Raw genomic sequence first — 22,199 nt, forward strand, 5'->3', positions numbered from 1 at the left:
AAGACTGTCTCATAAGTAAATAAATAAATAAATAAATGGCATCTGCTAGTATGCTATAAATCTCGGCCTGAGTTTCTGTTTCTTCAATGTAGGTTCCCAGGAGCCAATGAGACACCAGGTATCCACTGGTATTTTTAAGTCTGTCAGGACTTAAAAAACTCATACATTTGCTGGGCTACAGCTTTTCAGCCACCATGGTTTTTTTTTTTTTTTTTCTCCAGAGCTAATCAACTCCGGAGGTTTTTGTGTTCTTGAACAGCATCTCCTAAATAATTGAAAATCCTCTAAGAGAAGCATGTGAAGAACAGTTTAAAGATCCACCAAAAGAAGAAATTGAGTATATTGTGGTAAGTTAGCAGGAAATGGGTATTATAGAGGCATCCTAAGTCATATTTGCAAAGAATACTTAAAGACACAAGGAACATGGCAACAAAATATTAAGTAGAAAGTAAGTTACAAAATTACACATATGACATTCATTCCCCCCATCCTGGTACTGTGCAGTGTAATGAGTGTGCTGTCTGGAGCCAGGCTCATATCCTGGTATCACTGCTTCCTAGCTATGTACATACCTTGGATGACTTATTACTTAACCTGTGTCTCAGTTTTCTCATCTGTAAAATGAGGATAACAATACCATCTACTTTATGGCGTTGTTATGAGTATTAAATGAGTTAATATCTATAAAACCCTTAGATAATACACAGCATGCAGGAAGTTCCATGCTAGATTAGCTATTATTATTATTGCACATACATGTAAATAAGCACATTCATATGATGAAAAATGACCGCAAAGAAAGATGCCACGATATTTCAGAGTCAGCTTCTAGGTGGTATGATTAGTTATTTTGTGTTGTCTTTTTTTGTAGAGACAAGGTCTCACTATGTTGCCCACTATGTCCTCCCACCTTGGCCTCCCAAAGTGCTGAGACTACAGGGGTGAGATTTTGTGTGGTTTTTATATTGTTGCATTCTCTAAGTTTTATAGTCTACAATGCCAGGTGTTGGTAGAGGATTTTGTTAGACTACTTATTCTCCATCCCTGCTTCTAGAATACTTCTCTTCCTCCATTTATTAAAACAAGCAAGCAAACTCTCAGCCTTTGAGGCTCCTATCATCTGGCCAGATCTTCCACCCATCCTTGAAACTCTCCTCCGTGATACGCCAGACACAGCCACATTCACTGACCACCCTGGCATGCAGTCTGTGGCCTCCTCTTCACCCCAACGCCTCCTGCCCTTCCTGCCATTATCCTGCACGACTTCAGCCTCTAGATGGCCAACTCATCCAACACCAGGTCCTTTTAGAGTCTTGACAACCATGCCATCCATCATTCCCGCTACTCCACCCCTTCCCACGCATGGGCTCCTACAGTAACACTCAGAATCAATTCACCCCACTCCAGGGTTCTTCCTGCAACATCACTGATTTAGATTTTAGATGGCCCACTCTGAATGGAATCTTTCTGTTGGCTCACCCACTCACACTACAGTAGATGTTGGAGGAATCCTCACCTGCATGTACTATTGCATTTAATCTGCAGAATAGATAAAGTAAGTACTGCCATTTATCATACTTACATTACAGGCAGGCAATGTGAGGCAGGGAGAGGCTCAGTAACTTGCCCATGGTCACAGCTATTGGCGAGAAACGGCTAGAGCCCAGATACGTATACATGTGTGCCTATGTAAAATTCCTGAAGTTGGGAGGCTGAGGCGGGTGGATCACGAGGTCAGGAGATCGAGACCATTCTGGCTAACACAGTGAAACCTCGTCTCTATTAAAAATACAAAAAATTAGTCGGGTGTGGTGGCAGGCGCCTGTAGTCCCTGCTACTCCGGAGGCTGAGGCAGGAGAATGGCGTGAACCCGGGCGGCGGAGCTTGCAGTGAGCCGAGATTGCGCCACTGCACTCCAGCCTCGGTGACAGAGTGAGACTCTGTCTCAAAAATAAATAAATAAATAAATAAATAAAATTTTAAAAAATTCCTGAAGTTAGAGCTCAGACATATTTATGTCTATATAAACTTTCTGAACATTGGTTTCATTCTCCCCCTTTCTGTCTGAGACAACATTCAAGAATGGAAGTCACCAACGACATTACAATAAGGATAACTCTGAATCCATAGTTGGTTTTTAAAACAAAATGTGGTGCTGTATTAGAAACTGCTTGTTACTATACAAAACCATTGTCTTCTTACTTGGTAATAGAATCATGACTTTACTTGGGCTTGCAATGTGCCCTGTCTCCTAGGAGGGGTCAGTGAACTTGAGGTTGTTGTGTGGCTCTTCCAGACAGCTCCTGAAAGCAGCTGTATTTAGCTCTTAGGTGGCTCCTTTGCTAGCCTTGCCCCCTTCCTTCTTGCTCAGACTATGGATGAGAAGCCAGCAGCTCTGCCAGCACCAGCTGTCTCGGTTCATGAGGAAACCTGAGGATGACAGTCACCTATTAACAAGAGTAGAGCAGAAAGACAGGAGCACCTGGGTCCCTGATCATTGTGGAGCTCTGGAGATCAGACCTCAGACTCAATTTAGGGGAAAGGAAATGAATCTCTTTCCTTTTGTAGTAATATCTGCCTTTTTTTTTGAGACAGAGTTTCACTCTTGTTGCCCAGGCTGGAGTGCAGTGGCGTGATCTCAACTCACCACAACCTCTGCCTCCTGGGTTCAAGAGATTCTCCTGCCTCAGTCTCCCGAGTAGCTGGGACTACAGGCATGTGCCACCATGCCCGGCTAATTTTGTATTTTTAGTACAGACGGGGTTTCTCCATGTTGGTCAGGCTGGTCTTGAACTCCCCCGACCAAGTGCTGGGATTACAGGCGTGAGCCACCGCACCAGGCCATCATCTGCATTTTCTATATATGCAAACAAACCTAATCCTAACTGACAGAGGCAGCATAACATACTCATTTACTTATTTGAGGTTTTCTTCCTGTAATTTTACCTTCTGCATTATACAAAGATAGCAAGGTAAACTTGTATTTGCCATCTTTTAAAGTGTTTAAACCACAGAGAAAAAAACTGAGGCTTGGTAACAGCATAAATGCCTTCCTGGTTGTATAGTCACAAAGCCAGAGCTCCTTCCAGAGACTTTGGCCCTCTCCTTAGAGGGTAAAGAGACAGGGGAAGAAGCAGTGAGGCAGAGAAGGGAGAGCCCAGGCTGGGCAGAGGTTGCAGGTCTGGGGCTGCCCACCACCTGGCAGTACCTGCAGGGTTGGTAGGACCCCCGGGGAGGCCAGACAACAGCAGCAAAATCACAGGACGCTTAGGGAGCCAATGATTGGAGATAATGGAGGCTCCCTGGTGCTATAAGAGGTGAGGGGCCTTACGGATACCACACAAACTCCAGCTTCCGGTTTGACCCTGGGTTTAGAACTAAAGGGAGGGCAGAGACCAAATGTTCTCCCTGCTAGGCAGGCCGGGGGGCTAGAGTCAGCTTTGTTTTAATGTAAAGAAATAGATATATCTTATATAACTGAGATTGATACTTGCTATACTATCTTTCAGGAAATCTAGTACTTTATAAATATCATATTGCTTGCAGCATTATGATAGCCTTACATTTGGTTACAGTAAGTCACAAGACTGCAACTGAAAACCAGTAATCTAAGGGACAGCAATCCAAAGTCAGTGCCTATGACCCTTGATCAATTGCTGTACAAGGCTGGGACCTTCCTTTAGTGCTGAGGAGCCACCTTACACAGATGTCACTTTGTTCTATCCAGGATCAAAGAGGCATTTCTGCAGCGATCACAGCTCATGTCAAGCACTGTCTTTATAAAAAATGTACTTTATTTGCCTGAACATTTTCAAACTCCCCTACCATATGAAACTTTAATTGCTTTGAAAAGAAAGGCTCTCTTGAATCCTGTAGAATTAAGAAGGCTCATTTCAATGGCATGTTAGCTGTCTGAAGATAGGAGTCACTGAGAAACACTGAGTGACTGTGATTCAGCCGAGAAAGCAGCTCCCTGATAACAGGGTAGGGATGAAGGCTCGATGGATGTTTATGACAAAGTGAGGTTTGAAGCTTCTGACATCAAAATAAATAATGAGAACCTCGGAGAGTTTCTTTCCCTTCTCCCTCTCTTCTATTTTTACTTTCATAACATTCTCTCAGAAGAACAAAGGAAATCTGCCATCTCCCTGTCTCAGTGGAGCATCTACGTTTCTCTTTTGTTGATTTTTAATCATGGAAGTGGCACTTGCAAGGGGGCAAGAGGACATGCCTCAGTCCAGAGATGGACGTGGGCCAGCACCCCGTGGCTGGAGGGTAGCCAAAGCAACGATGAGTGCCGCCAGTTGAACCACAGCAGTGATGGAAGACAGCCAGCTGTTGGTAACAGGACCACAGAGTGATGGGTCTGTAATTTGGAAAGAGAGTCCAACTCCTGAATAGGAAAATATTGTGATGTCACTAGAATTAAATAGACCTACAACTAAATTACAGTCAATAAAAATGATATTCGAAAACAACCAAACATTTGTGAAGTCTCTTTTCAATGTATTGATTTCTACATTTAAAAAATAATTTCATAAAACATATTTGGTCTGATGGAAAATTTATGGAACTCTAAAATTTGGGCAGTCTGCAACATTTATAGGGCCATATTCTGGCCACATAAAAAATTCACAAAAGCCCTGTTTTGCATATACTATAAATAAGTATTGATTTGAAAGGTACAAAAACACAAAACTGAAGACCTGCTTTGGCCTCAAATTTTAAAAAGACTTTGCTAGGATTATGTTTCTTGATTCTCATAAGAAATGAGGGTGGTCCCTTGGAAGTCAGTCCTCACCCCTGTGACAATTCATTCATCTGGAATTTCTGGGGATGTGTTGACAAAGAAGTTATCTGAGAGCTAAATTTTATATATTGTGCTGAAACTTTGGCAGTGGAGTTATTTTGTATGGATAATTTGAATTTTTTTTTTCTTTGAGGTGGAGTAGCTCTGCTGCCCAGGCTGGACTGCAGTGGTACAATCTCGGCTCACTGCAACCTCTGCCTCCTGGGTTCAAGTGATTCTCCTGCCTCAGCCTCCTGAGTAGCTGGGATTACAGGCATGCGCCACCATGCCTGGCTAATTTTTTATATTTTTAGTAGAGACGGAGTTTTGCCATGTTGACCCAGCTGGTCTCAAACTCCTGGCCTCAAGTGATCCGCCCGCCTCAGCCTCCTGGATAATGTTAATTTTAAATAGGAGACCCTAACCAGAATTTTACCATTTCTTGATGGCTCAAGGCCATAATTATTACTGCAACCAGTGGCCATGCTGAGCTCTGATACACAGCTATTCTGGGGACTAACCATGTTTGGTGGGCTCTCTGCCTTGGTACAAGGGACACCTAGCTGGTCGGAGTAGCCAAGGCTGCCAAACCTCTCCATATGAGTATTCCCAGCTGGGAAGAGGCAGAGACTCAAAGGATCCACCAACCACTTCCAAAGAACAACCTGAGAGGCTTTATGTACAACTCCTTCAGCTCATGAACTACTGCACATCTTAAGAGACCTAAAGGCTTGGTGCAGTGGCTCATTCCTGTAATCCTAGCACTTTGGGAGACCAAGGCAGGAGGATCGTTTGAGCCCAGGAGTTCGAGACCAGCCAGAACAACATAGTGAGACCTCATCTCTTTTCTTCTTTTTATTTCCTTCTTTCCAACATAGTGAGACCCTTTCCCTTCTCCCTCCTCTTCTCCTTTCCTTCCCTCCCTCCCTTCCTCCCTCCCTCCTTCCCTTCCTCCCTTCCCTCCCTCCCTCCCTTCCTCCCTTCCCTCCCTCCCTTTCTCTTTCTCTTTCTTTCTCTCTTTCTCTTTCTTTGACAGAGTCTGAAGGGCAGTGGTGCAAACATGGCTAACTGGAGCCTCAACCTCCCAGGCCCAAGTGATCCCCCCACCTCAGCCTCCCGAGGGGCTGGGACAACAGGTGTACCACCATGCTTGGCTAATTTTTGTATTTTTTTGTAGAGAAAGGTTCTCACCATGTTGCCTAGGCTGGTCTCAAACTCCTGAGCCCAAGCAATCTACCCGTCTCAGCCTCTTAAAGTGCTGGGATTGCAGGTATGAGCCACCATGCCTGGCCAATACCCCATATCTACAAAAGAAAAAAAAAATTGCTGGGTGTGGTGGTGCCTACAGTCTCGGCTACTTGGGAGGCTGAGCCACTGCACTTCGGCCTGGGTAACAGAGTCAGACCGTGTTACAAAAAAAAAGAAAGACAGACCAAAGAACAACTTCATCAATTTACAATCAATAAATATTGATTGAGAATAAGCTGTACATATCCTGGGACCTTAGCATATAGCACAATTCAGCTTCTCTATAAATGCTGGTTGAAGGAGGATTTGCATGGGTGTGTCTGACAGAGAGAGAGAGAAAGGGAGAGAGAGATGGACAAAAAGACAGAGAGACAGACACAAACATGCACAAAACATACCCCTAGAATGTTCAATAAGAGAATGTCAAATTTAATGACAGTGGTATAAAAAAGATATTAGGGAAAAATATAATTTTTTAAGAAGAGTATACATTTTCCTAGTCTTCCAATGAAACATGAATTTTGTTTCACACACAAATAAAAAAATCCAACATTTGTTATACTTACCTCCAAAAGAAAAAATATTGAGGAAAAAAGTTATGTTAGGAAGCCTTAAAAATTGGTGTGAAATTAGCAAATAGGGGGTGAAATTCTTAGGAAATAAGAATTAGGGCAGTGAGTGGAGACGGGCCACTGCACTCCAGCCTGGGCGACAGAGCGAGACTCTGCCTCCAAAAAAAAAAATTAGGAAAGTAGAGAAATCGTTTCTCTTTACATCTTTTTCTAGGTCATGTGAAAATTTCTGGAGTAAAAATTTTGTGTCTCCTTTGGTGCTTGCTACAACTTTGGATCATTCTCATATTTAAAAATGTTCCGGCCGGGCAGTGGCTCACGCCCGTAATTCCAGCACTTTGGGAGGCCAAGGCAGGCAGATCGCAAGGTCAGGAGATCGAAACCATCCTGGCTAACACAGTGAAAACCCATCTCTACTAAAAATACAAAAAATTATCCGGGCTTGGTGATGGGCGCCTGTAGTCCCAGCTACTTGAGAGGCTGAGCCAGGAGAATGGCATGAACCTCGGAGGCGGAGCTTGCAGTGAGCCGAGATTGCACCACTGCACTCCAGCCTGGGTGACAGAGTGAGACTCCGTTTCAAAAAAAACAAAACAAAACAAAACAAAAAGTTCCTCCTTATATATACGGAGATTTAAGTGTCTTTTACTTGTCCTCTTGAAAAAGGACAATTTGTCAGCTTCTTAAAGATACTTATTAAGCTACACATCTGTCAGCTTCTAACCAAGTTCCAGTAACTGGGCTACAATTTTTTCATGTATGTGTGTGAAGTTTTCTTTGTTAGAAAATAAAAAGTGAGACAAGATCTCAGCCCTCAAAGAGCACGGAGTATAGAGAGGGGAGGGTGGAAGGGATGGTGGATGCATTAACAAATGACTATGATAAATGCAGCAAGCGCAATGACAAACACAAGTTCAAGGTTAGGTGGTAGACGAGCAAGTGATCATGGCTTTTTAGCAGTTCTGTGTCAGTTCTCAGGGTCAGCCCTTTGGATCTGAGCACAGGCTTAGGGAGATTCATTCACCTCAGTATTCTGTGGTCAAGAGACACTTGTATTTGAGGGAAAGGCACAGATGACCTCCCTGGTATCACACAAACATTTATTCCTACCATGCATTTTATGTACCCATTAATTGCTTTCTTTCTGTATTATCTTTCAAGGAAACTACCTTAAAAATAATTATTTACTATGTGAAATGCTACTACTTCCCTGTATTCTTTGTCTGCTTCCTCCACCAAAACTCTAAGTGATTCTCTCCTTCCCTTCAATAATACCAGCATGATTCTCTGACGTAATTTGGCCACTATTCTCCCAGCACCACTGTTTATGGTCTGATTCACAATTCAACATACGGAAGGGTCTGAGATGGGGGAATGCAATGTTACCAAGCTATACTGGACTATCACACATTGTTCGAATGTTCAGTAGAATTCAGAAGATATTGGGAGGACTTGGAGAGCAACTGATCCAAGACAGCATTCAAAATAGTTTACTTTTTGATACGCCAAAAGTACATTGCTCTATGAATTTTAGACACCAAGACATAGAAGCATACTGGTAATTCAGTGTTTTAAGAACTACAGACTGTCAGGTTGTTTCTATCAGTAGTACCTTTCTAGAATGCAGCTACTTCTCATTCTTTACTTTACATCCTATACATTTATCAGTCTCATAGTACATTTATCAGTCTCATCCTCTACATATTCCAGCCATTGACTGCTGTAGAATTCAAATAAACCACCACGAATAGGTCTTAGATGTCTTTGCCCTTTTTAAACTGGGGAAACCCAAAGATTCATTAATATGCTTTGAGCACTTCAAACCATAAGCATGATAGTAATTGCCCATTAAGGCAAACTGCTCTGAATAATCTTGTTGACTATACAGCAGAGAATTGTTTACAGACCTGAGCAGAAAGTAGAGGCAAAGTTCTGCAGAGCAGTGTCCACCTCCTCCACGCTGGAGAGAGCCAGGAGCCGAGGGAGGAGGCCTTCCAGGGACTGTATGAACAGCCTGGCGCTGTGCTGATCCGCCTCCTGGTTCTTCAGCAGTTTGAGAGACAGGGCGGCAGCTCGCAGGGACCGGTGGCCTAGGCAGTCCCGGGGGGTCTGCTCTTCATCGGCTAGAGAACAGTTGTCCGACCCAATGTCTGACACGTCGGACCTGCCCGAGTCCTTTTCTGCTGCCATTGAGTACTGATCACAGGAATCAAATTCTGTCCTAGAAAGGTCTTGGTCATCAACACTAAAATTGCTCTCACTATACCTAGATCCATAGGACCTTGTCCTGCAGTCTACTGACAGGAAGTTAGTTATGTCAGGGTAAGGGACTGTGTGGCTTCTCTGCACGACATCTGGCTGGTCTACCGCCTCTGTTTCCAATACTTTGCTCAGCGTCTCCTTGCCCTCCGGGATGGCTGGCGACTTGAGACTGTTCTTGTGGTTTCCCGAGTGGTCCTCAGGTGTAGTCTGACCCAACTCTCCCTCGAGAGTGGTCTGGCCTGTGTCTGTGGTGACACTGATGCTGATGTCAAGGTTCCTCTCGTTCCCTGACTCCCACGGCGTGTGTTCCGAGGACAGCACTCGCCGCTGCCAGCGGAAGTCAGCCTCATTGATCTCCATGGAATCTCGGCTCCACTCAGCCCCATCCTTCAGCTCCTCAAGGCGCAGAAGCAGCAGTTGCACCTGACCTTCGCTCAAGCCCTTCCCCTGGCTGAGCTCATCCAGGGCACCCAGCAAGGTGCAGACACAGGACACGGCTGCATAGCAAGCTTCGATGCCACCCTTGATGCACGCTTCAGTCATGCCATCCATGATGCTAAACAGTGTTCAAAAGAGAAAACGGAACAAATGCATAAAATATAGAAAATATCTCTGAAAGGAACAAGAGTGTTAGACTGACTAACAGCATAGTATTCAAAACGGATAGTCTGATTTGCATAAAGCAAAATGGTCTGGGCAATAAATAAAGGAAACAAACATGCTTAGGTGGGCAGAGAAAAATCTTCAGATAAAGTGGCCTGCATTGGCCAGGCATGGTGGCTCATGTCTGCAATCCCAGCACTTTGGGAGGCTGAGGCAGGTGGATCACTTTAGGTCAGGAGTTTGAGACTAGCCTGGCTAACAAGATGAAACCACATCTCTACTAAAAATACAAAGAATTAGCCAGGTGTGGTTGGTGTGTGCCTGTAATCCCAGCTACTGGGGAGGCTGAAACAGGAGAATCGTTTGAACCTGGAAGGCAGAGGTTGCAGTGAGCCGAGATCCCGCCACCGCACTCCAGCCTGGGCGACAGAGCAAGACTCTGTCAAAAAAAAAAAGGGAGGTCTGCATTGAATCACCCTCCCTCTTGGCTTGCTGGTTTATCTGGGTACAAATAGAAGCTCCCGATGAGCATTTATGACCTTCCCGAACAATCTCACTTTTGTATTATGCTCGGTATTTCAAATAGAAAATAGTGATAATGGTTATATGATAATGTGGACCTTCCCCTATAAAGTAAACATATTCCTGAACAGATGTATGTGAATACAACTATTACGAGCCTATAATATTCAGTTTTCTAGGGGGGCTACATGTGAAGAAATCCTATAGCTACAGTATTGTAAGTCAAAAGTTCTTCTCTAAAAAAATCCCAATGAATAATTATTATACATTTCACTTGGTACATTTGGTTTTAAGTCAATATGAAAATATACAAAGTTCCATGATTATAATAAATTGAGGTACGTCTTCTCATGTAGCTTGTGGGTGAATTATTAAATAGACACATTTCATATAATGTAGAATTTTTTAAAATCTCAGGGATTTGCAAGCAAAGTTAAAAGTCTTCAGAAAAGCAGCCTCAATAAAGACCTAAAAGGATAAATATCATACAGTTTGAGGAGATCCAGATGAGACTTTCTTTTTGAAATTGATCTTTTTCTGGACTCTGATTCAATGGAGCTGGGTCCTGCCAAGTCACAGAGACGCTGTGGGCTCCCGAGTATCTTAAAGAAAAAGGTAAAAGAGTAACAGAAAAGTAAGTATCACAAAAAAGCACAAGGTTGTTAAATTGTGAGATCAAATAAACATGTACTTTCCCTACTGAGTGATATAGTATAAGAAGAAACGCAACTATTTGGAACTTCCAATCTTAGTAAGACTGATTTAGGTTTTCTTCTTGACATATGGTGTGTATCAGGCTCCTGGCTCCTCAGCTCAGCGCTGGCTTAGACAAAGAAAATTCTCAGAGGGATTGTTGAAAAATCTTTTCTAGCACAGAACCAGAAAACACTTGGATCTCTGTTCTTTAGTAAGATTGGCCTTTAATATAACCTTCCTGGACTCTTTTTGTCTACTTTTGGTACCAGGTCGGCTAGCTTCATAAACTGGGTGGAGAAGTATGCCCTCTTTCTCATCACCGAAAAAGTTCATGGAAGATTGGAATTACCTGTTCCTTGAATGCTTGTATAACTTGTTTCTAAAGCTACATGGGGTCAGAATTTTAATAGGAATCCTTCAACTACTTCCTCCATTTCTTTAAAGATTATAGGACTATTCAGGTCCTCAATTTCTTCTTGAACCAACTTTTTAAAAGTTGTATTATTTCCTAAGGACTTTTCCATTTTACCTGGTTTTCTAATACCCTCTTTTATTTCTTTAATGTGTGTAACATCTATAGTTAGGTATTTTTTCATTTTTATTTCTGTTCATTTGTACCTGTTTTGAAATTTTTTTATTGCTCTTGAGAAAAGTTTTTCAACTTTCTTGATCTTTTCAGTCCTAACATTTTCTGCTTTTTAAAATCCCCTATATTTCCTTGTCACATTACTTTCTTCTTTTATCCTTATTTTTCCTCCTTTCTACTTTCTTTGAATTTATTCTATTCTTTTTTTTCTAACTAAGCTGGAGAATTAGGACATTAAGGTTTTCTGTTTTTCAATATAAGGAGTTAAAGCTATACATATCTTCCCATTTACTGCTTCTCACAAGTTTTCATATGTAGACTGTTCATAATTGTTCATTTCTAACACATTTTTATATACATACGGTAGAAGTCTATAGAAGATGTCAACTCAAGGCTAAATTGATTCAAGGAAAGATGGTTAATGCAGTGTGTCTGCAGCAGACATCCCATTGTATGTCCATTCATCTTCAAAGTGATTGATACTCCAAGCAAAGCAGGAAAAGGTCCATTACACAGAAGAAGCTGTATTTTAAGTGACTCTTCTCTTTCCCTCTCTCCATATTTCTTTCTTACCACAGAAATTGAACATTTCTGCTCTCCGGGAGGAATAGAAATGAAGCTTCCACTTTTTGTTGACATCAAAAAAAGAGTGACAATGCTGGGGCTAAAGTCTGGCAGGCTCTCTCTTTCCCTCTCTCTCTCTCACCCCCCCTCTACAGGCCTGCAGCCCTGTGGCTGGACCCTCTGAGCCTCAGGATGCTCCATCTCTTGCTGGAAGGATAAGTGCATTTCCAAAAGATGGAGTGGAAAACCTCACTGTCTCCTGGGATTCTACCACAATTTAAAATTCAGCTTCACCGGTAATAAATTAGATATTCACTGTTAATAAATTCACTAATTTTTTTTAAAGATGGAATATCGCTCTGTCACCCAGACTGGAGTACAGCAGCACAATCTCGGCTCACTGCAACCTCTGCCTACTGGGTTCAACAGACTCTCCTGCCTCAGTCTCCCAAGAAGCTGGGACCACAGGTATGTGCTACCACGCCAGGCTAATTTTTTTGTATTTTTAGTAGAGACGGGGTTTCACCATGTTGGCCAGCCTATCTTGAACATCTGACCTCAGGTGATCCGCCCATCTTGGCCTCCCGAGATAATCTATTTTAATTCCCACATTAATCTTGTGCTTATTTCTCAATTGCTTCAGAATCTGGAGGGAAAGGGATGGATTGATAAGGTTTCTGGAGAACCCTTGACAAATACTAAAAGGAAAGATGTTTTAATCTCAGCTTCTTCAGGTGGGAATGAGAGTTGTGGGATCTGTGGCTGGGGTGCCAGAGGTCTGATAAAGACTAGGGAACTTCTAAAGCTGAGCCATAGGAGAGAAAAGGAAGCAAGCTGTACTTTTTCATTACTGCTCATTTTAAGGGGAAATCAGAAACAAAAAAGGGGCTGTGCTTTGAAAACCAAAGATGTCCTGTATGTCCTTGATCAATAGGCACACACTGCATATGGCAGAGTGACAAACTAAAACTAGAACAGGGAAATAACACACCAAGCGTACAAACTCCAAAAGGCTAAACAAACATCCTGGGAACCCAGTGGTTTTCTTTGTGTGCACAAGCCCTGCACATTTTGGTATCTAGGTTACCAACTTTCCCAAATGATTGATTTTGTCGTATAAAGTGGAGGTGCTGCTTTTTAGAACATCTTGGCCCCAATTAGTCTGCTGGGCTCCTTGGGGCAGCACTGACTGGACGTGCTACTTGGGTACTACCATCAAATTCTAGCATCACCTCTGCAAAATGACCTTGGGAAGATAGAACATGTATGATGAACAGAAAAACATAACTAACTTCCTTTTGCAGTACAAAGCAAATCATTTAAAACACATTTAGAGACTTACGTATGCCATACGCAAAGTATGTACTTAGCATCCAGGTATCAAGCGGCTCTACTGTGGGCAGTGACTGCTCTAGTGCCTGTCATTTCTGAGGGGAAAAGAAAGGTTGCCGCTGCTTATAAAATAGCCTCTTTGTAGACATTTTGTCTTCAGGTCCACATGTCAGTCAGTCAAAAGTTGCTAAACACTTATTCTGATTCAAGCATTATAGTGTTAAATACTAGGGGAAAACATACAGAAGCAATCTACACAGAAAAGTCTAGTTGAGGAGACAAGAAGCTTGTTCCCCATTCTATTGTGAAACAATCAGTGTGATGGGGCGTATAATCAATTGCTAAATGGCGGGATGGAATTTAAAGAAGAACACGATCAGTGGTCTGAGGAAGCCCAGCCATGAAGGACAAGGATTTTGATAGTAAAGAAGCAGCCATACTTAAAACATCAGGCTTCACCATCTTAGCTTTACGACTCACAACGTGAAGGACTTTGGGCAAGTGACTTATCCCCCCAGAGCCTCAGCTTTCCCATCTGGAAAATAGGCATAATATTATCTCCTAAGGGAGTTTGTACATAAGCTAATGGGAAGAAGCAGTGTTGTCTAGCCTGTTGCAATTAACCACTCAATTCTGTGAGGGGGGAGTGGCCCACAGGACTAAGGGACAGGAAACCCTGAAGAGGCGGGGAGGTGGGAATTGAACAAAGCAGTCAATGGGATGAAGGTGCATCCTGGGAAGTGATGGAAAATGCAAATGATGGAAGAAGGCTCTAGAAGTTGGGCACAGTAACTCAGCCTTGATGGGAGAGTCAATGAAGAGCCATTAGAGTGCCCCGGGCAATGGGAAAATTGTTAACAGTGGTGATTTATGGACATAAATCCAGTAAGACAAAAGGAATAAAACAGGCAGGAGAGGGAGGCCAGCTAGAATTGAACCAACTATTTTCAGCCTCCATATGTTTTTTCTCTTCCTTACAAGAGCAATAAGTGCACCACATATTTGTTTAGTACTTGATACTTACAAAGTACTTAGGCAAACTTTAGTGCATTTTGAATTTGCAACCTTTGGAATATTATAACAAGGTACCCATGAGAAAACTTTTAAGTTCAGAGTTAAATGATTTACCTATATCACATAGTCAGTGACTGGCAGAAAGAGGATTCGAATCCTGATTTTTTTTTTTTATATTATTATACTTTAAGTTCTACGGTACATGTGCATAACGTGCAGGCTTGTTACATATGTATACTTGTGCCATGTTGGTGTGCTACACCCACCAACTCATCAGCACCCATCAACTCGTCATTTACATCAGGTATAACTCCCAATGCAATCCCTCCCCGCTCCCCCTTCTCCATAATAGGCCCCAGTGTGTGATGTTCCCCTTCCCGAGTCCAAGTGATCTCATTGTCGAACCCTGACTCTTAAACTCAGGCTCCTGAAATGGGCAGCAGAACCAACACCAAGAAACGGGCTGCTGGGGGTCATCTGCACTGCAATGTGAGAGTCAAGTCCAGTGATAAGAATGATACAGCAAAAGACCATGGGATTAGGGTCAGTGGGTCCAGGGTTTGCACCTTCTTTTTCTTTGGGACTTTGGGCAATCCATTTGACCTCCTCAAGCCTAAGTTTCTTTGTGGGAGGGAATTTCCTTTTCCTCTGGCATCACATTTCTATGAGGAGGAACATCCAGTGCAGTAAAATTCTAGGCCTCTCTTCTCCTTTCCTCTCATTTCTTCCAGGTATAGGAAGAGCCCCTGATCAGACCGGTGAATTTAGGGTAAGGAGCTGAGCATGCCTTGCTAGCCCCTTTCTCTCCCATCTTCCTGGGGATCTGCTAATCAGAGGAAGCCCATGCTTGCCCCTCCAGGATGCAAGTTGAACAGGTATAGGGGAGGACCCTGGGGAAGGGCCACTGCTGTCTGAGTGGTGAAGAGTGGTCTAGTCTCACCGGCCTCCAAAGTTGTATTATATCTGCCCATCTAGTGAAGATCAGTTCTTAAAGCTGGCTTTTTGATCTCCATTGCCTGAAGGTCTGGTGGGGAAAAGAAGTAACATTCTTAATTGGTAAAAATAAAGTCGATGGCCGGGCACAGTGGCTCATACCTGTAACCCTAGCACTTTGGAAGACTGAGGCGGGCGGATTGCTTGAGCTCAGGAGTTTGAGACCAGCCTGGGCAACATGTCTCTACAAAAAATACAAAAATTAGCCAGGCGTGGTGTCATGCACCTGTGGTCCCAGCTACTCAGGAGACTGAGGTAGGAGGATCACTTGAACTCAGGAGGTCCATGCTGCATTGAGCCGTGATTGTGCCACTGCACTCCAGCCTGGGCAACAGAGTGAGACCCTGTCTCGAAATAAATAAATAAATAAAAGTTGATATACAACCTCACAAATGTATTATGAATAATAAAAATAATATATGTGAAGTGCCTGGCATATAATAGGCAAGAAAAAGAATGGTAAATATTATCATGGGCTCATAGATTTTCTTAACAGCCATTAAATCTGGGCCACTCCTTAATTTCTAGAAATAGTGGGTCAGAACTTTCCAATAGTCATAACAATAAAATCTCATTAAAACACCAAGAAAGAATTCAAATTTAACTTCTCAGATATTGGTTGGCGGCAATGATCGCTTAAAATAAATTAATCATCGACAAGGGAATTTTGCTACTCTGGTTTTTGCAGGGGTGAGATACCAAAAGGAAATGCAATGTTGCAATTGGACCTTTATGATCAGATTCACAAATACAAAAACACTGATGACTTTTCCTTTTGGTTTTCTGAGAGAAGGCAGAGGAATCTTTGTTTGAAGCACCTTCAAAAATAAGCCTAATTCTGCCTCAAAACTATGAAGCAGCACACTGGGATGGCTACTGCAATCTGGACAACCTTTATGTTCTCGCTGGGGTCGTGACATTTGGGAGAAATGAGGCAAAAGAATGGAACAAAGGATTCCTCTTAGCAGAGACTGGCAAAGCTCTTTTTTCTGGGATAATGTGCCACCTGAGTATAAAATCATTTTGAAATCTAATGTTGGCAAAGGCGAATAAACACATATATCTGCACAAACAGCACCTAAGGTAGAAGAATGAAATCTCAGCATGGGCCTGGTCAGGTGCACATCTAACAGAGTCTTACCAAGCACTAGCTCGATTCTCAAATGGTTTTGCATCACTGAACATCACTGACCCCTCTCACCCAGGTTCGCAATACACGTTCACACGCACAGACTCTAGACACAGCATTCGTTAGTGGACACCATGAGGCAGCAATGAAGTTCTGGCAAGTGATTGACAAGCCTTTTCTGAGCGTTTCTTGTATGCGAAACTTGTAACCTGTAAACCGTGTAAACCTGGTGGCGATCTCCAGTGCCTCCTCACCTCTTTCATTATTTTGATGGCTTCCACACGGTGCTGGGGTGGGGGGTACAGCAGCACTCGGTGGTAGAGGGACTGCAGCACGGGCTTCATGGAGTCCACGGACCCCACCAGCCGGACCAGCTCGGCTGCAATGTAATAGATAGTCCGAGCCACGGGCCCGCTCAGGGCTGGAGCAGTGCAGGAGCAGCCTGATCCCCGGCCATGATCAGACACTCCCGGAGACGCAGAGTCCGACTCCAGGCTGGTACTGGTGCTGCTGCTGTGAGCAGAGGTGATGGTTTTGTCATGAATTGGATTCCCCAGGATGACGATGAGAGCAGGGCAGAGGTTCTTCCTGGGAAGAGATGGTGAGAAAAGTAAGTTTCCCCACAAGACAAATGATAACATTTACTCTGCGAGTAAACAGATGCTGCAGAAATGACAAGAGTGGGGCTCTTTACTGCTTCTTCTTTTGGCTACATTTTGCCCGTTTTCTAAGTCTCTCTAACATTTCTGGGTATTTCAACAATACTTTTACTCATAAATTGAGCTAGCATGAATGAAATAATATATAAGAGAAGCATTAAGAAACCATCATAAGTGAAGAAATGGACTCAAAATGCTAAATGGCTGTTATAAAGTTTCATATTACTATAAATAACAAAATTATTTACCATTTGAGAAGTTAATTGCAAATTCCACACTGACACCTGCCATTTGGCTTCCTTCCTGTCGATAAGCCCAGGGATCCCGAAAACCAGCTGCCTGCCTGCAGGGCCTGTCACTTCTGGGAATCTCTGACTATGATTAAGAGACTGGTATTCGGGTTGAGATGGAGCTAGGGCTAGGAGTAAAGCTCAGTATCTCTTGCTCCCTGCATAAGTTATCTGCTTTTTGAACGAGCTGAAAACACAGAAAAATTTTCTGGTTCTGGTATCTCATGATCCTATGATATAAACCAAAGAGGGCCTTGGAAGCATATTCTGCCATAATCAGCATCGGTTTTTCTGCGGATTTTGGTCTGATGGATGTCAACAAAACAATTTATCTGCTTTATTATTATTATTATTATTATTATTATATATTTTTTTGAGACAGAGTCTAGCTTTGTCGCCCAGACTGGAGTGCAGTGGCGCGATCTCAGCTCACCGCAACCTCCACCTCCCAGGTTCAAGTGATTCTCCTGCCTCAGCCTCCCAAGTAGCTGGGATTACAGGCGCCCACCATCACACTCAGCTAATTTTTGTATTTTTAGTAGAGACAGGGTTTCACTGTGTTGGCCTCGAACTCCTGACCTTGTGATCCGCCCACCTAGGTTTCCCAAAGTGCTGGGAGTGTGAGTCACTGCACCTGGCCTATTATTATTATTATTATTATTATTATTTTCTGAGAGTCTTACTCTGTCTCCCAGGCTGGAGTGCAGTGGCTTGATCTCCACTCGCTGCAACCTCCACCTCCTGGGTTCAAGCAATTCTCATGCCTCTGCCTTCCAAGAAGCTGGGATTACAGGTGCCCACAACCACCATGCCCAGTTATTTTTATACTTTTAGTAGAGACTAAGTTTCATCATGTTGCCAAGGCTGGTCTCGAACTCCTGGCCTCAAGCAATCTGCCCGCCTCGGCCTCCCAAAGTGCTGAGATTACAGGTATGAGCAACTGTACCTGGCCACAATTTCCCTGCTTTCTCTCTACGACATTTATGCACAGATGAAACTACTACTGGTGGGTCATGGACTTCATGGAGAGGGACCCAGAGACACAGCCAGCAGAAGCCCTTGGGTTAGTGTCAGCATGGGGGCGTCAGGAGTGGGTGCTCACCAGATCAGGTCCGTGAAGCGCCTGTGCAGGTGCATGGAGGAGGAGGAGCTGCTGAGCACAGACAGGATGCACTCCAGGTAGAGAAGCTGCAGCTGCTGGCTGTCACTGTGGAAGAGCAGAACCGACACAAATGCAGACAAAAGACAAGACAAAATTAAAGAGGTAATGTGTGGAAACATGCTCGGAAAAATGGTAGGCGTTACCAAAGTGCTAGTTTTTGGGGGAAGGTTAGCATTATGGGTTGAACTCTGTCTCTCTCCCCAAATTCACAGGTTGGAGTCCTAATCTCCAGCACCTCTGAATGTGACTTTATCTGGAGATAGGTCCTTACAGAGGTGATCAAGTTAGACTCAGTTCACTGGGGGGATGCTAATCCAACATGACTCTGTCCTTAAAGAAATGGAAATTTGGACACAGAGACATTCATTGAGGGAAGACAGTGTGAAGAGACACAGGGAAAAGACAGCCATCTACAAGGTGAGGAGAGAAGCCTGAGGAGATCCTTCTCTCTCCGTTCTCAGGAGGAACCAACCCCACTGAAGCCTTGATCTTGAACTTACAGGCTCCAGAACCGTAATACAACAAATTACTGTTTAAGGTACTCAGTTTATGGCACTTTGTTACAGCAACCTCAGCAAAATAATACAGTTGGGTGAAATTTTTTTTTTTTTTTTACTAATAAACTTTACTTTTTAGAGCACTTGGAGATTTACAAAAAACTGACCATGAAACAGAGTTACCATATTGAACTATTATTAAACCTTACATTGGTATAGTACATTTGCCACAATTAATAAAAAATTGATATATTAACTAAAGTCCGTAGTTTATGGCAGAAATGCTAATTTTTATATTATCTAAACCTTTCAAGAGACCGTTTACCACATAATCTTTTCATTGGTGAACACTTTATGAACTTGCATTAGACTTTTCTTCCTTATTGAGGAAACGTGATTTTTCTGTGGAGAAATTATTTTGTGTCCAAGTTATTATTATGGGGTTCCTCATAGAGGAACAGAGCCAGATGAAGAAAACAGACAACTTTATGGGGAACAGACTCCTAATATCCAGATTAACTTCTCTGCCCAGCCTACCAGAAAGTATTAAAATCCAGGTAGGTGACAAGAGTGACAGATAGGGCTAAGGAAGAATTTAATTTTCAGGGACATGTTTATTGCAAACACATAATAAATCCTTTCTTAGAGAGTTCACTCAGTAATGTGGAATGGGAATACTCAGAAAAAGGAAAAACTTGCTTATAAAAATAATTTTTGGTTGTGTCTCTTTCACCTAATTTAAAATAAATAAATGTCCAAAGGAAGTCAGGAAGTCTAGTGTCTTTAACAGTTCAAAGTAGTCCCAGGAGAAGGGGGTGGAAGGAACAGAAAGGCTCATGACAGGCCAACTAGAAACTTGAAGAGAGAGGAAGGAAGCAAAGAAAAGTTAACAGTAGACAGTGCCAGGGCCAGAGGTTACATCCACACAACTGCCAAATTGAGAAAGACCGTGCAATTGTAAGACACAGGATAGTAAGAGGGATGGAGTCCTTTATTTATGTGCCATTAAATACCCCAACATTGATATTATGCCCTAAAGCCTTTTGTGGCCTCTTCACTAAAAATACTGTTTTTATTTTCTTTTAAGGTTTATAGAACTAAACAAAAACAAAGACAAGAGACAGAGATAGTTTGTAGCCCTTTATAGAAAAAGATTCCCGACCCATATTCTAAAATCTCCCTTGTCTTAAGAGAGCTGTATAATGATTAAATAATGTTATTATTCTGTAGAAGGGAAAGTCACTTATATTTGGATATACTCTGTCTACCACACCCTTTGAGAGTAGAAGAAGAAATGGGGAAAGGCTGAGTCTCCACAAAAATTATTCCTATTTGCCAAGAGGAAGGTGATGGATGGAGGAAGAGTAAGAAATCATGAGCCATTCTTGGGCCAGGTAAGGACCTCACATTTCTAGGCTTCTAGTCCTACAAGCTTCCCTACGCTTTTGACCACGACGTAGCTCTTGACGTGAAACAGGAGGTTTCTTCACTCTTATGGGACTGGACAGACATATAAGCCAGTAGATAAAGCACGGGTGGGAAGGGCTGTGAACGAATACCTTAACACAAGGTTCTGTGAGACCATATGGCAGGAGTACCTTCTTAGAAAGAATGTCCACAGGACATGCTGTCTTAGTAGATTCTCAAGTTCAAGTAGGAGACTGTGGCATGGTGAGGCACAGGAAGAGGTGTCACAAAATGTGGGGGTGGAGGAGGAAGGGATCTGGGCTGAGAGGTTGTGGCTAAAGCACAGGGTGTGAGGATGGTATCAGCCTGAGAGGTGGACAGAGGCCCGATCAGGAAGGGCCCTGTAGGCCACGCTAAGATGTCTGGACTTTATTTGGAGGTAAAACAGTGACATGACCAGATCTGTATTTCAGAATGTTCAATTTGTTTGCTTTACGAGGAAGAGAGTGGACAGGACAAATTAGAGGGCCATGGTATCAATTGTAAGCCATATTTAAAAAATCACTTCTGGAAGGATGGCCTTCACTGTAGTCTCGGTTAATCATTCTGACCAATCACTTGACCTGTTATTAAGAAGAAGAATTATTAAATGCTCCAATTCAGAAATTTCTCTTTTTCTTTCAAACTGTCAGTCTAGCATCACAAAACGAAAACAACTCTAGACAGGAAAGACTCTCAATTTCTGAAATCATTGGAAATAAGTCCATAGAAAAGCTATGAGTCATTAAGCTATTGGCAAAGTGTGCCACGGTGAATTCTTCAACCCCGAGATTATCAGACTCACTGGCAGGGAACGCATTGCCAAGGTAACTGGCCTGAGAGTCTCCTTGGAGACTGAACGCAGCAGCTTTTGCGTGGGTTGCAGCAGTCTGGAAAACAGGTGATCGTGGCCGTGCATGAGTCACACCATTAAAGGAGCTGTTTAAAACGTAAGCACCTTCCACTAGATACACACGCGCACGCACACAGTGTGTATGCATATAACAGCCGGCCCTACACAAACAAGTAGAATGCACAAGGCAAAAAGTAGCCTAGAAACCAGCCAACTCCTTCAAAACACACAGGGAAAAACCTGTCCACTTAGGAGGGCTGTAAGTCACTTTCCTTGGTCTTTTGTCTGAGCATTTCATGGTTGACAGGCTGAGTATCTGCTGGTTTCGTTCTCTGCTCATCACTGAACTTCTTCCCAGGTGCACGATCTGTGGAGAACAGCGCTCAGGCGTGGACCCACGGGCCGTGAAGGCGAAGCAGCCACATCTCCTGGCAAGGCTACTGGGAGGGCAACCTAGCACGTTTTGTATCTCTGGAGTTCTTAGGGTTTTGTTTTGAACCATTTTGACTTCACTTCCCTTAGAAATAGATTTGAATTTAGTTAAAGGAGAGAAGAAATTTAATAATTGTGTAAGGAGAGAAATGGAATTAACACAGACAGTGGGAATGCTTTGGTAGGCCCCATCGATTCCAAGCCTGCATTGGTATAGGTTTCACTCTAACATTCTGTTCTAGGAGGAGAGAGAAGCAGGGAAAGAGTGATGGGAAACAGGCAGAGAATAAGTATCTTTCTAAGCCCAATTATCCTTCCTGAAATTCTTGGATTTAAAAAGCATCATGTAACTCAACTTGCCTAACATAGGATTCTATTAATACCACATTGCCAAGGCATGCGAGGGAGTGTTCTACATTCCCGAATACATTTTCTGAATCCTCCCAAGAGACCAAGCATATCATGAACACACACCCCTACAGAGCTAAAGCCCTAAGAGGCACTGATTTTGGAAATGGCTGTTGAGGTTAGTAAATACTGATTCTAGTGT

At 43.0% G+C, this 22,199-nt stretch overlaps 1 protein-coding gene across 3 annotated transcripts in view; it reads right to left on the bottom strand.

The window, feature by feature from the left end:
• The window catches only part of ARFGEF3 (ARFGEF family member 3), a 185,491-nt gene that overhangs the window by 72,424 nt on the left and 90,868 nt on the right, over positions 1-22,199 (bottom strand). For all 3 annotated transcript variants that reach the window (XM_003898113.5, XM_009205990.2, XM_017958286.2), the window contains 4 exons: positions 18,362-18,466; positions 16,565-16,898; positions 10,486-10,598; positions 8,517-9,427 (listed from right to left, as the gene is read on the bottom strand). In XM_003898113.5, the coding sequence (XP_003898162.2) occupies positions 8,517-9,427; positions 10,486-10,598; positions 16,565-16,898; positions 18,362-18,466 (1,463 nt within the window). The remainder of the gene's footprint in view (positions 1-8,516; positions 9,428-10,485; positions 10,599-16,564; positions 16,899-18,361; positions 18,467-22,199) is intronic.

The sequence above is a fragment of the Papio anubis genome, chromosome 6 (assembly GCF_008728515.1).
Source record: "Papio anubis isolate 15944 chromosome 6, Panubis1.0, whole genome shotgun sequence".
Lineage (NCBI taxonomy): Eukaryota > Metazoa > Chordata > Mammalia > Primates > Cercopithecidae > Papio > Papio anubis.